Source organism: Morchella importuna (genome assembly GCF_003444635.1).
Source record: "Morchella importuna strain M04M26 chromosome Unknown Morimp01GS001, whole genome shotgun sequence".
Classification (NCBI taxonomy): domain Eukaryota; kingdom Fungi; phylum Ascomycota; class Pezizomycetes; order Pezizales; family Morchellaceae; genus Morchella; species Morchella importuna.
In genome coordinates, this window is record NW_025763398.1 from 561,925 (window position 1) to 577,221 (window position 15,297).

Sequence of the window (15,297 nt, forward strand, 5' to 3'; positions counted from 1 at the left end):
TTTATGTTGACACTCAATGCTTTGAGTATAATATCTCTCTTTTATTACTTTGCTTTGATCATGGATGGAACGAATACCTGGTAGTAACTTTGGGTGGCTGGAATTTCTTTTGTGTTTTGAGGTCTAATCTGCCATTGCAAAGGCGGAGCTGTAGCAAGACTATGTGTGGATGAACAATAAGATTCTCAGTTAATTTGCAGATATTACTCTTATGGCAACTACCTATGTTCAGAAGAATGTAAGTTAGATAGTTAAACCACCGTACTGTGTGATGCTTAGTGTCAACTCTCCCATATTGCAGCAGAGTCAATTGGGTGCCGCAGGGATAATCAAGTTTTTATTTTACACAAGTGATGTTATTTTAGGCTAGCATACATTATATCTTTTTTCTGGATGATGTGTATAACTGTACCTTTTAAAAAATTACTTCCCTTAATAAAAGAAAAATAAGCAAGAAAAGGTTCCTATAACTGCTCATGTACAGCCTCTGGAGCCACCGTATAAGCAGCACCTTCATCATCACTCTCCTCTCCATCCTCTTTTTCGGATTCAATGTCTAGAGAAATCCTGCTCCGTTTCCTTTTACCATCCCCATTATCTCCCCTTAACAGCATATGCTTGATTTTTAGCACATGGTTATCTTGTTCTAGCTTTCTATTCCTTCTATCCAACCTCTCAACTTTCTCCTGCAGCCTTGCAAGCTCATCGGCGTGTCTAGACTGGATCCGCTCGAGCTTATCCTCAAGCCGGATGATCTGTAGACTCTTCTCGTAACTTTCGCGCTCGAGGAAGTGGTGTACTGTTGTCTTTGGCTCGTGGTCAGCTTGCCGCGAGAATTCTAAGAACCTTCCTATCTCCGGGTCCTGTGATGACTGCTGAGGTCTTGAAGGACGGCGGAACTCGTTGGATGATTGAACCGATGGTGTGGCAGCTGGAGGATGTGAAGGTTGGGCCCCATCGATTTGTTGAGGAAGACGACGTTGCTGTTGCTCTGCTGTTGATTGGAGCGGTGAATTTATTGGAGATCTTGGATGAGGGTTATTAAAACCCTCCTGCTCCAGCGATGAACCAGATGGAGAAAACGGTGTGAATGGCCCCGCCCCCGCCCCTACACCTCCCATTGGAAGTATATTATGCGGGTGGTTCTGACTCGTTGCAGGCGGCGGCGCGCTTTCGGAATTGGCATTATTACCATTACTGCTGTTGCGGTTCGGGTTTCCTTCGAGGGTAGATCCGTCACTATCATCGATGTTGTATATCTGATGGCCTGCTTCAATCTCTTGGAGGATTTTTTTAACCAGCTGGACATCCCATGGGCATCGTGGGTCGTCGATTGTTTTGATAGCATTCACACGCTGGTTCCTGGCAAGGGCTACTGTTAACCTTCTACTATTCGGTACATCCACTTTCACTCTCAGAGTCCGGCTATTTTATTAGGAACTTTTTTTCTGGGGGTAGGTGAAATTTCCAACAATTAGGCAACTAACCATTGCTTCTTCAAACTCTCTTGCGGTCGCTTGGTAAACCCATTGCTCTCTGCCCATTTATTATACTCCTTATACACCGTATCCCACTCTCCAAATCCCGTCGGAAGCCGGTCATGGATGAACTTGATGTACGTGAAGATTTCATGATCGGTGAAGTTTTTAGAACCAGGCATACGACCCTTCTTCCTGGACTCTCGCGGTGTCGCTGCAGAACTGGACTCGGCTTGGGTAGAAGACATATTTTTTCCCCTTCTACTACTCGGTCTTGCTGGAAAGCAGCGATGAGACCAAAACTAGCGGGGGAATCGTGGAGTAGGAAGTGGCGTGCGATGGGGCCTCTTTCTTCTCTTTTTTTATTTTATTTTTTTTGGTCCCTCTCTTTCTGTCAGGGTGGTTCAACTGTTAGATGAAGTTGTGGGGGAAATCGACTCTGCTTGCCTCTACGACCAAGGGAACCGATAGACAGACAGGCAGAGACAAATAGACAGCATGTCTCACCCAAATCATGGAGTGGTGACGTTACGCCTACGTTCGTCCAGATGTCTTCCAGGGGGTATGCCACTCTAATTTATGCATGTCCTGCAGGAAAAACAGGGATTTGAGTGGTTTGATCGTGAACATTGGCACTGGAAGGGAATTGTAAGTGCCCTAGGTACTGCAGGACAGAGATGCATTTAACTGGTTCGGTCTACCCAATTGAAACAGATGTCTTACCCGGGAACAACGATATTCTGTGCAAGATTTGTTTTAACTACACCCTAAAGAAAGATCGAAACACCAGTACAAGAAAAGAGAAACCCTGCCCTGTGAGTAGTTTATATCCCTGCAGCTTTGGATAAGGGACCGTGTCATAAACTGCTCTTTTGTTCATGAAAACCCCCGATTACAACCTGAAAACAAAAAAGAAAACATGCATACGCCGTCCGGTTCCAAACATCATTTATGACACCAGTCGACAAAAAAAGAGAGGAAGGAAACTAATCACATCGTCTCCCAGCCACCATTATTGATGTCGGCCTCCAATTTCCTCGAGATAATGGACGGTATTCCATGTTGAAGCCAAGTGGTCCGAAGCAAAGCATCGTAGCGACGTTGATTTAAGAATAATTGGCGGTTGCGCCTGACAATTATAAAAATTAATATAGAGCCCGAGATTTAGGTTATATTACTAAAGGAAAATTACCTAAGGCCGTAATCGGTTTCTCCATGCTTGTCGAGGTACGGTGCCGCTGCAAAGCTCCCGTGCCCATTATGCAGATATAATACACAACATTTTCGAATATTTATAAATAATCCTATATCTTTCCCACACCTTCACACAATCATCGTTAGCAAAGTTTCCAGTGGGGAGGGAAACATCCTCCAAATAATAACTACCTTGCAAGATGTTGATTGCAACCTCCTTTCCCGCCCTCAAGGCAGCAAAACGCTTGTGAGCAAAATATTTCCCCACAGAACAAACAAACGGTAGGATCTGTAAGGTCTTTTCCGGTCTTCAAACACCGCCTTTTCATGGCTTCTTCAACTAAGGTATCGAAATTCAACGGCAGGCCTACAAGTTCGAATATTGATGGATGAGGCAATGAGGATGGAATTTTGTATCGAACATCATAGTGCCTGCACCACCCAGCAATCATGAAACGCATAAATCCCCCATCCTTAGTATCACCAAGACAATACTGAAAGATTTCGTCAAGATCTGGTAAGCCCAGAGCTTTCGAGAGCCTACTTTGTTCAGTGTCAAAGATATCTTCGATATCATCGAGCCCGGTATTCGGAAAGAGGATTCCATATCGAGTATGCAGCAGGATGACGGTCTTACGAAGAAACGGTGTTGTGTATTTTGCAACTAGAGTACGAAATATTTCCCAGGGGAAAGTAGAAGAGGCGCAGTCTTTATCCCAGTCTTGATGATATTGTCCCAGGAGATTGACAAAGGATCTGAAAGTCTCAAGCTGTGTATCAGTATACGGGATGTAACCTTCAGCGGTCTCATATCTTTCCAATGCTGCTCGACCCCATTTTCGCGTAAACTGATCTGGGCCAGAGGTCTTTAGCGTGACGGTAGCTTTGACGATTTCTGCAATGTAGCATAGCCGTACAATATGCATCACCTCGAGATTCAAGGCAGGTATTAGGCACAGAGAGCATTCTGCCAAAAATACGAATAAATCAGTGCTCAATAAAGGCTCCATATCTAGGATAACCTTTTGCTTGGTTTTCTCGTCGCAGATCTGAGGATGCCCAACGAACAATTGTTGCATCTGCTCTTGCTGTATGTCGTTGAATTGTTGGAGAGTACTGTTTTTAGTATGGTGTTGCAGTCCACCCACAGTGATGTATGAAAATATTGTTTCCGAAAGAATTCTCAGATGTGTAAGAACTTGCTGCGAGATTTTATCTAACAGCGTTGATCCAGGTTCTGATCCAATCCCGCGTTGAGAAATCTCAACAGATGAAATCGTGTATCCCAAAATTCTTACCAGAGAGTCACAATGCGTCAATTCGGGTGGAGGATCGACTTCATCATCTTTAAGATCGATCGAGTTGTATTTGGAAGCGATACGGTTACTTTTAAGAGTATCCCTCAACCTTCGGTAGATTTTATGCAACTCATCAATCTCGGTATGTATAGGGGTGGGAAGTATTTGACTGGTATCAAGACGTTCCCCGAAGTTATAAGATGGTCCCGCTCGTCCTGGTCCAAAGGGTGTAGACTGATCTACAACCACTGGGCCAACGTGAACTATTTTAAGATGATCGAGCTTATTCGCTAGAGGCGTAATCATCGAAGTCGAACCGTAAACCCTGAACAGCTCTTGGCTTCTCACAATATCTCCCTTTGCCACGCTTTTTTCTAATCTGCTTACCATAGGCCCGATGCGCTGTCCCAGCCAAATATCGAAGTTTTCAGCGGGCTGCAAAACTCCTACCGCCGATTCCTCTTTTGATTTCCAAATAATTGGAAGGAATGCGTTCCCGAGAGCTTTGCAAAGAGGGCAAATAAACTCTTTCAGTTTCAATCTCTCTGGATGTTGCCTCGCAATTTGGTGAGGGTGTCGTCGTTTCGTCGAGTCGTAATAGTGTTCAAAACAGCTGAAATGCATGATGTGACTGCACCCAACCGCCACCGGACCTCTTTTGACTGATTCTGGAGGGAATCCTTGTCCCAAGCCTTGTCTTTTCGCTATAACCTCTGACCCATCTGCTGCCAGCTTCTTCACGGAGTCTCTGTTCATGCTCGCAACGCCAAACGGCCTGATATCATCCGCAGGACGATCCAAGCTGTCTGGTGTTTTCAAAATCTCGTACATGTAGTTTGAGTCGGCTAAAGGTGTCTGCCTCAATATGTTGGTATCCGTCACTAGTGCAAGTGTTCCGTAAAGGCGAGAATCGTTCATCTCTTCTTGACAGAGGATGCAGGTACCCGTAGGATATTTCCACCACTTCTTTTGTTCTTCCTCTGTGTCCATGTAATGATCATCTTCACTATCTGTAAAATCATCATCAACAAAGTCGAATCCTGAGGCGTTCAGAAAGTTCTGCTGCTGCTGCTTCATTTGTGCCATGATCTTTGCTTGTCTCTCTTTTGCTAATTGTTTCTTCCGCTCTGCCTCAGCATCTTTACTAGTCTGCTCGACTTCTGTGTCCATCTTCTCTCCCATCTCGTACGCCCATTCACCAGCTGCATCAAAAGCTGCCGGTTTCTTCCGTCGCATTCGCTGCAGCACGTTATTAATTTTCGGATGACACACTTTGAATGGTTCCATTTCTGCTAAACGATGGAGTATGGTAACAATCGTCCATTTTTCTTTCTTTGTTTGTTCGTCTAATGGATCAAATGCATCCTGAGCGGTTCTGTTCAAGGCATGGAGAATGAATGAATCATTGTCCTCGCTTCCTTCAATCGATATATCCTCGATGACAGCTAACTGACAGAGATGGAGGCAAACTTGCAAAAATGTTTCCACTCTGGTATCTTGGATACTTGGGGTCCACGACTTGAATCGCAGTGCGTAGGTTAATGAATAGCAGATTGCCTGGGCAAATACGGGCGTCCTTGTGAATGCAGAAATTTCTGTAAACATACCGGTTTTGACTTGCCTTAGTTTTGGCTCGAAAACGACCTCCGACTGTGGTTGACCAGTTTTCTTCGATATCCTCGCGCAGTAATTACTTTCTGTCTCCTCCCGCTGGTTTTTGGAGAATTGCATGATATAGGGGTCAACCTCATCTTGATAGCTTTCCTTGAGCTCGAATGTACCAGAGTCAGAAAGCCCTTCAGGCGCTCGGTAGATTGACATTTCCGACAGGACTTCCTGGAACATTTCATGATCTTGCAACCTCTCAGGGAGACGAACACAAAGCTCTGAAAACTGTATCGGTTTGAAGCAAAGAATATGAACAATCTCCCGTTTAAGTTTGAGTATGTGGATATCAGGCTCTTCCTGGAGGGGAATGAGGGGCAACCGATCACTCAATAGGACGATTAAGAGATGCAAAAAATCCTCAGCCATGTCTAAGATTTGCATCTCCTCGTGCCCAATAGGAGGTTTAAAATCGCCCTGTATCCACCGATGGAGGCCAAATCGTTCGACCATGTTTATTAACATCCGGGCAGGATCAATGGTAACCAGCGCGGTCTGCAGAAGAAATATGTCCCGATTATGTGTGAGGTCTCGCTGGGAAACGTTTCTGTATGCTTGCATTTGATGCCTAAGACTGAAACCGTTACGAACCCACATTCCTGCTTTCATCTGGGATAGCCATACGCAGACTCTCAGGGGGAAATCAAACATCGCAAGCACCAAATCTTCCAGCTCATATTCGCGTATTTGAGCCTTGAGGCTATCCCATTCAGGCATCAAAAAGGTTTTCAGGTCGGTTACAGGTGTGGCCTTTCCGGCCTCGATAAGCCATGAGAGGGTATAATGCAATGCATGATGGAAACTAATGGGCTGCTTTTCGACTTTGTAGTCAACTACACGATACTCGATTCCCCGACCATAAGCCTGCTGATCAAATTGGTATTTCCCAAGGGATATAAAGGTAGTGTCCGACTTGAGCTCAGCTTGATGGAATCGCAAGCGTTCCCAGCCCATGGAATACACTATCGCATATCTTGCAACAGTAGCAATGGTGCGTTGCAGACTATTGTCAAAGGGATCATCGCTCCATTTAAAGGCCTCTGCGAATTGTCGAGCTAGTTTGCAGATCTCTCTGGTGATTAACGATGCACTGATCCATGCCTCGACCTCGTATTCCACGTGTTCGCCCACAGCCCTAACATTTGGACAAATTCCTTGATGAAGTCGTACCAAATCTAGAAACTGTAGTGTATACCTTTCTTCCTTTCTTAGTCTTCCCTGAACATAACTGGAACCAAAGAGATATCGCATATCCTGGAAAAAATGGAACATCCGCCGATTTTGAAGCGAGCCAGCATCAAAAGCGAGTATTGCTTCCTTGTTGACATCGTGTGCGTGTCCCACTTGCCGTGTCGTTAAGAATGTATAAAGGATTGCCATCAGATTTGTGAGGAAGTTCCCCCTATCTACAACCTCTGTAGTAATGGAAGGAGTTGTTAATATTTGCAACGAAAGATTGATTATTGAGTGATCGGGCTCCCTGTCTGGAATGAGATAGAGCTGGCTCAAAATTGTGTAAAGACCTGCAAACCGAAGGCCCAGAATCCTTTTAAATTCAGGAATGGCCACCACTGTGCTGATATACAAGTCCCGTAAGTTTACCCTGGCTTTCTTCCATAATCGTAGGTCAAATAGTATTAACCAATCCAAGCGGACCCGCTGTCGTAAGTCCTCGCGTGGGAGCATGGGATGTCGAGGGATATATCCATCAGGCTTTTCTAGCCAGTACTGAGGTGCTGGCGGTCCTTGTCTTCGTGCATGATGGTCACCTGGAGTGTGCGGGATCTTTGGCATGCCAGTAAATAATGGTTCAATATTGTGTTCTGGGCTTCGAACCCCGCCAGTCGCCGCTTGTGCCAGTCGAGATGCTATCTCTCCAGGCGCTGTCATTGGGGGCCGTCTCCCAAATCCATGCCATGGCCGGTAGTCAAAACGACCAACCATATCCACATCATCATCAGAACGATCAGGTACTAGGGGCTCTCTTTCTCGTATTTCATCCTCTATCGCCTCTCTTATACGTTGCTCGTCTGAAATTTGTATGCCTTCCTCAAAGTCATCTCCAACCATATCTCCCGGTTCTCCGTCCCCCTCTTCGTCCCCATCCCCATCCGCCTCAGCATCCGCCTGCACATCCAGGTCCATATCGTCCGACTCAATATCCGCGGGAGCCATATCTTCTATTGGTAAGACTCTAGTGCCTAGCATATTGGCTAGTTCTTCCTCAAGGGCGTGATCGTCAATTCCTTTTTTCCCTATTTCCGTGTTTGATGCCCTCGATCCGACCCTCCAAACCTCAAGTAACTCCTCACAAATAGTCTTTCGAAGAATATTGTTGTCTTTGCCAGTGCTGCAGCCCGCAATATCACCAAGCCATTCAATGATAGTTCCACACATCTGTTCCCGATATGTGTCCCTGGCAGATCTAATGGTAACAGTAACTTTGATCTGTTCGATTATTGTCGATATCCTTAACAGTTCATCAATGTCATGAGAATAGGTAATTATGCTTCTTCCCATAAAGTCAGTTTCCTGCGCTCGTAACTTTCCAAACGCCTTTGTCTGTTTGCAGGCCCGCGCAACTTGGTCCTCGACCTCATCGATTGTATGTTTTTCGTCATTCCAAAGTATTAATGCATACTCTAGATCTTTACAATTTTCTTCGTCCTGAAAATATCGTGATGTTAACTGTGACATTCGCGCGTCCTTCTCAATTTCCTCTTTTGTTTTTGCCAGTCGTAATTGCTCGGGGGAGCATGATATGACATCACAAATGTAATCTATTGCCCTTGCAATAGTACATTGAATACTTTTTTCTAGGTCCTCCGGAATCTTCGTACTATCCTCGGCAACCCCACTTGAAGAATTATCATTAGGCCAGTGAATTGCGCACTTTACAGGCGTAGCCCAAGCCTCTTTATCCCCACAATCACAACATCCACTATTTCCTGGCGAAATGCTGACAAGCACGACGTGACCAGTGTGATCTGACGCTTCAAAGCATTTACCGCAAAGAACACATGTTTCATCGAGGGAGCAAGTCCTGCTTTCTTGTTAGCTGATATTCAGGTATACGGGCTTATGCTGCGTTAAGAAAACTCGGAAGCCCACAACTCATTACTCTATGAAAAGAGCCGGATTCTACATACTTGCATCGATACGTTGCTTCCCCACTCTTCAATATATGCCCGCAAGGCTTTCCTCGTGCGGCTGCACTATACTCGGCTCCCTCCACAGCTCCCTGAGCTGCCGACATGTTCCAAGCAGCCAGTGTTTGTTCGGTTGGAGGACCATTAGGGAAAAAGTATTTGAAATTTTCGTACTTGTTGTTGGCCAGTGTCGACGTGAGGTCCCGAAGTAAGTTAATTCTGGCTTCTTCGGTGTATCGATAATTGTTATCCTTGGGTGCATCCCGAAGCTTGCGCATCAAGGAAGCCTCGGACTCAGCTTGAGCGATCATGTGTAGAGGTCGCCTCATCACAAAAACCAATCCCTCGCGGGCTCTAAGTCGGTTACGAGAGGGTGACCGCGTAGTCCCTGGGGGGTATTGGGAATGTTGTTGGGAGCAGTTGTAAGGTGTGAGCGAAGATCCGGGATGTGGCGGAATGAGACCAGGTGTAGCTGTTTCAAGGAGAAGATACTTTTGTCTTTTTCAAAACTTTTCTATCAAGACCCTTGCGATGGCTGGCTGAATGATGAGCTTGTAGCTTTGGTAGGGGGGTGTTCTGGCGTATCGCAGAAATACCGGTGCTTTACTTGTAGGTAGTGGAGGTGGTGGGTGGCAACAGCGGTCACTGCATGTGATTTATGAATTTATCTGATTCATCGAATCAACCACTTAAAGTTCCAGTCTGGCTATATTTCAATCGAAGAAGCGCCGCAGACAGGAGTATCGATACCGATAGGTACACATATGTAAGTACATGTAGATATCGGTGTTATCGGTCTATTGCGGGGTATTGGTATCACAACCGTGCCTTAACCCACATCTTAAGAGGATGTCACCAAATTCTGATAACGTCTACATTATGACTTCCATATCTCTCACAGTCCTTTAAGTACAATACTCTAGACACGCACACACGTTTAGAAAAATTACCACATGTATATATATGAACCTAAATGCATTTTATACAAACCCCAAGCGCTACCATGTACCAGCGATCTTTAAATTCATGAGAGCACGTACGCCGCCGAAGTCGATTTATCGATATATCTAAGTGGACCATTCCACATCCCTCTATAATTCCACTAATTCATCCATCCGTTGATAGGGTAGACAAGGAGAATTAACTCTATCGGGACTAAAATTGCCTTCTGGTCGGCGCTCTCCCACAAATTTCAATCTAGTATCTCCGTAGTGTCAAACCGGGATCTATCTTACATGTATGTACTTCGGTATCAAGGGTAAGTGAGTAGAACGTGGCAGCGTGGCTAAAGCTGTAGTTTTCCTGTTTTGCTCGCGAATATGAATATGAACCACCACGTTCTACTCATTTACCCCTGATACCGAAGTACATGTATGTACCCGCGTCAGGGAGAAAGAACCAGAACATGCAAGTGAGAAAGCAGGGATTATTTGTATGGAGTGGCGCTGAGCTGCCATACAAACTAGGCATTTGCATGTTCTGGTTCTTTATCCTAGACGCGAGTATTTGGCCACAAATACTCCGACGGGTGACACAAGATTTGTTGCCTTATAAATATGTCACATGAAGACTGCAAGTTATCAGTCGTATGCACTCATGATATTTGTCCCATGGCCAAACCTGCGGGTACATATGTAGTAGGCACGCCCACCCCCGTAATAAAAGAGAGATTCAAATTTTAATCCAAACTGCGAGAAATATGGTGATGACGAGAAAGGTGGCATTTAATTCGTTAGGGCTCACCCAATCTGTGAACCACAATATGCGCATCAGAGCGTATTTGACAACTATCGATTTCGACAATTGGCTGTTCGGCTTTGACAGTTGCGAGTCGCAAAATTGAAATTATACTTCACGAACTCTCAAATTATTTACTAGATCTCGACCATTATCAGTGGTGACGAGATCGAGACATAAGGCCTTTTACCCATTGATAGAGTCCAGCTCAAGTTCCGGTACCATGTGCCGATGCCCTCATCAATCAAAATTGACGGTTCGGCAAACCGCTATTGCAGCTGGCGAACTGTCAATTGTCGGAATCGACAGTTGTCAAATACGCTCTATTGAAGTGTTATTATTATTCGAGTGATAACTTATGAACAAGCTACATATACATGTAGTTCCTAAGACTGCCGGCACTAGCACTGTAGAATCTCGCTAGAACGCGTTGTTCAAGCATGCACGACAGCCACTACTTATTGTAATATCTTCATCCTATAGGCCTAGCGATTAATCACACACATAGTATATATATCAAGCTACTATGGCATTACCAACTTCACATACACGAAGTACTAATACGAATACAATCAACTATGATGCCTAAATCTTCGTCAAAGGAATTTCACTGATCAATTCCTCGAGGTTTTCATGCAGCTTATCCAAGTCATCGACTTCCTTATCAATATTCAGCAACTCGGCTTTGACGTCAATGTCATTACCTCTATCCTCAAGTCTCTTCAAAATCACAATCCACGGTAGTCGAATATCATCTTGCATCCTCTGGTCTAAAATCTTAAACTTTCTACTTATCTCATCGTGTAGACTAAAAGCATCTTTGACAACTTCACGAGGGTGAACCCTCAATGGATGTGATATGCCGTATGCATCAAATTCGATTTTCATTTGGGGAATGATTCCTAGATTGGGGAAGTGTATCTGGAGGTGATTTGCCAGCACGGACAAATCTTCAGCTATGATTGTGAATTCGGCGTGAATTTCAGTTAGGGTGTTGCGAAAATCTTCAAGAATCATCCTGACTACAGAAAAAGCAATTTCTGGAGGTGGATCCATGGTTTTAAGATAGGGTTTCCGAATATATGGTGTGTCTGTACGGTTGGTAATACTCTACAGGCTCTCCTTATTTATATAATCAAAACCTGCAGTCTTTTCAAGAAGGTTCGTCGGTGTATCTTGAAACCCGTATATCATTTCCTACATGTTGGTGTTATTTTGTGGCGCTTCATGCATAGCATCTCACTCGGCTCTTCTTAGAGGAGGTCAGATATTTTTACCAGAAGGATATCCATATGCTGGCACTAATGAGGATTTTCTTTCAGCTCAGCCCGATCTTAAAGTTGCTGTTGATGATACCTGATCATGACTCCTCTTCCCCTGCGTTTCTCAAGCGAGGGACTCATGCAACATAAGCCATGTCACCTGTCACTAAGCCAAGACCCCCGATAGCTGAAAATCATAGTTGGCGAGATCTCATGGTGCGTGCATACATATGAACCTTCAATTTCCCTGGGTAAGATCGATCTCATCCTACAACGTTGTCGATTTTCAAAAGAAAAAAAACACTTATCGGTTCGCACTCATCCATCAACCACGCCCTTGGGAACTCTTTGCCATGCCTCTCACTCCTAAAGATGACCCCTCCCGCCCTGCCACCCCTTCAAATGCCGGAATAACACGTAACTCCGATGGGCAACAGATAATTCCCGCCTCAGTCAGACCTGATGGAACAACTCGGCGTGAAATCAAAGTACGTCCAGGATATCGTCCACCAGAAGATGTCGAGGTTTATACGAACCGCACTGTCGAAACATGGAAGAATCGCGGCAGCGGAGGGGTCCCAGGAGCTGCAGCTGCGAGCGATGACGACAAGAAAACCGATTCCGCAGGAAGCGATAAAAATGCGAAACGACGAGCTGCGAGAAAAAGAGCGAAGGAGCTAGAGCGGGAAACAAAGAATGAGGCCGGGGAAGAAACAAAGGCCCCAACGAAGGAAATCAAGGAAGATTTGGAAACCGGTGGAGCGAAGGTATCGAAAAAGAGTCCGCACGCCTCAACAAATACCACGAGTCGAGCGACATCGCCGAAGCCAAAGCCCGAACTGACGCAGGAGGAAAAGGAAAAGTTGGCAAAGGGTATCAGGAAGAAAATTCGACAAGCGAACGAATTGAAAGATAGGAAAGACAATGGGGAGAACTTACTACCCGAGCAGCTTGAGAAGGTTATCAAACTACATGAGTTGACAAGGCAACTTAATACTTTGGGATTAGAGTAGTACTACATTCATATGTACATGTAGTCTATATGGTTGTTTACTTGGAGCGTGTATTTGGGCCGTCGCGGTGTGGATATTAGGGCGCGATGCTTGCTAGTGATGGAAAACTGGGTTCTGTAGGATGGACAAAGCTCTTTCCCTTCTTTTTTTTTCTTGTTTCTGCAATAGAATCGTTGTCGATTTATGTTTATAGTGGAATCCTTCTCTTTTGCTGATGGGATGGTTAGCTTTGATTAGAATCACTTCATGGGATTCCCTAACATTGCTCACTGCTCTCACCATCGACATACATGTGGCCAAATATATTCCCATATCTGTTGCAGCTGCGACTACCATCTAGCCAACGAACTACATACCTCTCTTATACATGTAATTCTTCCCACTGGAGAAACACATGTCTGCTATGTAACGAATTCTGCCACCTTTACCTTTCAGTATACACCCATTTATCGCGGGGAAGCTATCACACCCGGTACTGCTATTCAGTCATATATCCATTTATCTCAGGGAGACCATCATATCCAGTGCTGCTATTCGGTCATTCTTGTTTGTCTACACTCTAAAATGTCAGATTTAAGGTTCCGCTTTCTGTCTCAATCTCTCAACTCTATCAGAGTTTGTCAGCTCATCATCATCTTCGTGGTACCAGTCCATGTCTCATCAACTGAGTATAACGAAATAACAGATGATGGCACTACGGTACAGGATACTTGGAAACACGCTGATGTTGATAAATGCGAGGGTTTCTGGCAAGAGGTGGGATCTTTAGGTGTAAGTGATCTCTGCTATAAATCAAATGATCAGGATTATCGAGGGCCTACCAAAACTTCTCTTGCACCAAATGATGGGAGTCTTAATGGGCCCCCGTACCCCATAATACACTATCAAGGTCCAGCATGCAAAAGACCCAAATATTGTGCTAGGTTAACTCGCACGTTACCAGACCCTAATGCAATCAAGTCGATTGACTTTCTCGAATTTCCCCCTTGGTACCATCGTGAACCGCCGCCACATCCGGGAATCACTGTTTTACCTGCAGAAATCCCAGAAGGACAAATAAGCACTTTCCTAGGTTCTCTCGGCCATGCTAGAAGCAAAGGCTTTGTTATTCCAGTCAATAAGGAAGGGGTACCGGGATGGGAGAAAAGGTCTCTGGAAAAAGAATCAGTAGTAGTATTAGTTCCTGAATCGACCGGTTCCGGTTTTGTAACTTCTACAAAGGTTTTGGGCACATTGGTACCTACTGCTGGAACTATTGGCGGACAAACGATCCATACTCCTATCCCACACAGAATAAAACCCTTTTACGGCCAAACACTCACCGCTAGTACCATTAGCAACAAGCCATCTTCGTCCCCTAATTCACCGTTCAAGGAATCAATAAAACTCGCTTCAATACAGGCATTTTCACAGATGGGGATCGTCCTCATAGCTCTCTTGATTATTACAGGGGTAGCAGTGGTTTTTATCTGCGTTAGTTCTATACTCAAGTTTCCTATACCCTTCTTAGGAAGATTGAAGTTTGGAAACATTAAGAAAGGCGCGAAAAAATTGAAGTCGCAGAAAACGGACACACGCGACATTAATTTTGAGGATCTTGTGGGAAATGCCACGCTGAACCCATATGCTAGAGCCCGCTATCTGCGTGGTACTGCAGAGGCAATTAACGATGATAGTTCATTGCAAGATGGGAGTCAAATATCAGGTGAAAGAACCGAGAAGGGAATATCGGAAGATAATACCCTAGCGGTAGCAACTGGAAGCCAGTCAAAGTTAACAGGTGTCAAGCTAAGGAGGACTCGGAGCTGCTAGGAACGGAAGCCGTGGTAAAAAGGGGTACCAGGAATATGGTGTTAAGAGGAGAGCTAGAGAGATATACCCAGGTTTTTTTACTACCAGCAGTGTACCTTCATTAAACCCTCTAATTGTGTCGGATATTTATTGGTCTTGAGAGCTTAAACCAACCACGTTAGTCTACGGGTTCTGTATAAGACTGGTGTCCCTCATAACTTTGCTTTTGTGTGCTTTGGAAGTTCTACTTATATGTAGACTCTAAAGAGTCATTATTAGTTCAGTTTAAGAATGAGACTTATATGGCAGGAAATGTGTGTTAGGTACTTCCCGCAAGTAAATTCCATTGCCATGGTAGTATTATGGGTTGTCAAAATTATCCGGACGTTCGCGTCGCAACCACACAGATTAGCTAGAATGACCGATTTTTGAAACCACTTCAATTGACTTCATATTGAAGCTTAAGATAATAGAGGTATAAGAAATCACAGAAATCAAATCTCTTGTACTCTTTCCTTGTGGTTGTGGAGAAAGGCGACGTTGAAATTGAAAATTTGGTTGTCAACCCGCAATATCTAGCTATGGATATCCCCCAATCATTCGCCTCTGTAATTGCCGTACTGCGCATAATATCTTGGATGGAATGCGTACATGCACCCACACGATGCACATACGGAGTTAGCGGAGAACCACCAGCCCCAAAGGAATAA

At 44.7% G+C, this 15,297-nt stretch overlaps 5 protein-coding genes across 5 annotated transcripts; 2 read left to right on the forward strand and 3 right to left on the reverse strand.

Annotated features, from left to right (window-relative positions):
- Positions 1-464: 464 nt before the first annotated feature.
- LAJ45_00115 (uncharacterized protein) lies at positions 465-1,726 on the reverse strand (the record flags this gene model as incomplete). Its single annotated transcript, XM_046109717.1, has 2 exons — positions 465-1,362; positions 1,488-1,726. The coding sequence occupies 2 exons, from the start codon at positions 1,724-1,726 to the stop codon at positions 465-467; spliced, it is 1,137 nt and encodes a 378-aa protein (XP_045976410.1).
- Positions 1,727-2,468: 742 nt separating this feature from the next.
- LAJ45_00116 (uncharacterized protein) lies at positions 2,469-9,095 on the reverse strand (the record flags this gene model as incomplete). The annotated part of the gene is made up of 4 exons (XM_046109718.1): positions 2,469-2,607; positions 2,671-2,799; positions 2,865-8,678; positions 8,785-9,095. 4 exons carry the CDS (start codon positions 9,093-9,095, stop codon positions 2,469-2,471), a joined length of 6,393 nt encoding a protein of 2,130 aa, XP_045976411.1.
- A 2,011-nt stretch (positions 9,096-11,106) lies between these two features.
- LAJ45_00117 (uncharacterized protein) lies at positions 11,107-11,577 on the reverse strand (the record flags this gene model as incomplete). The annotated part of the gene is made up of 1 exon (XM_046109719.1): positions 11,107-11,577. The coding sequence occupies one exon, from the start codon at positions 11,575-11,577 to the stop codon at positions 11,107-11,109; it is 471 nt and encodes a 156-aa protein (XP_045976412.1).
- Positions 11,578-12,136: 559 nt separating this feature from the next.
- On the forward strand, positions 12,137-12,796 carry LAJ45_00118 (uncharacterized protein; the record flags this gene model as incomplete). The annotated part of the gene is made up of 1 exon (XM_046109720.1): positions 12,137-12,796. The coding sequence occupies one exon, from the start codon at positions 12,137-12,139 to the stop codon at positions 12,794-12,796; it is 660 nt and encodes a 219-aa protein (XP_045976413.1).
- A 564-nt stretch (positions 12,797-13,360) lies between these two features.
- On the forward strand, positions 13,361-14,608 carry LAJ45_00119 (uncharacterized protein; the record flags this gene model as incomplete). The annotated part of the gene is made up of 1 exon (XM_046109721.1): positions 13,361-14,608. The coding sequence occupies one exon, from the start codon at positions 13,361-13,363 to the stop codon at positions 14,606-14,608; it is 1,248 nt and encodes a 415-aa protein (XP_045976414.1).
- Positions 14,609-15,297: the final 689 nt, after the last annotated feature.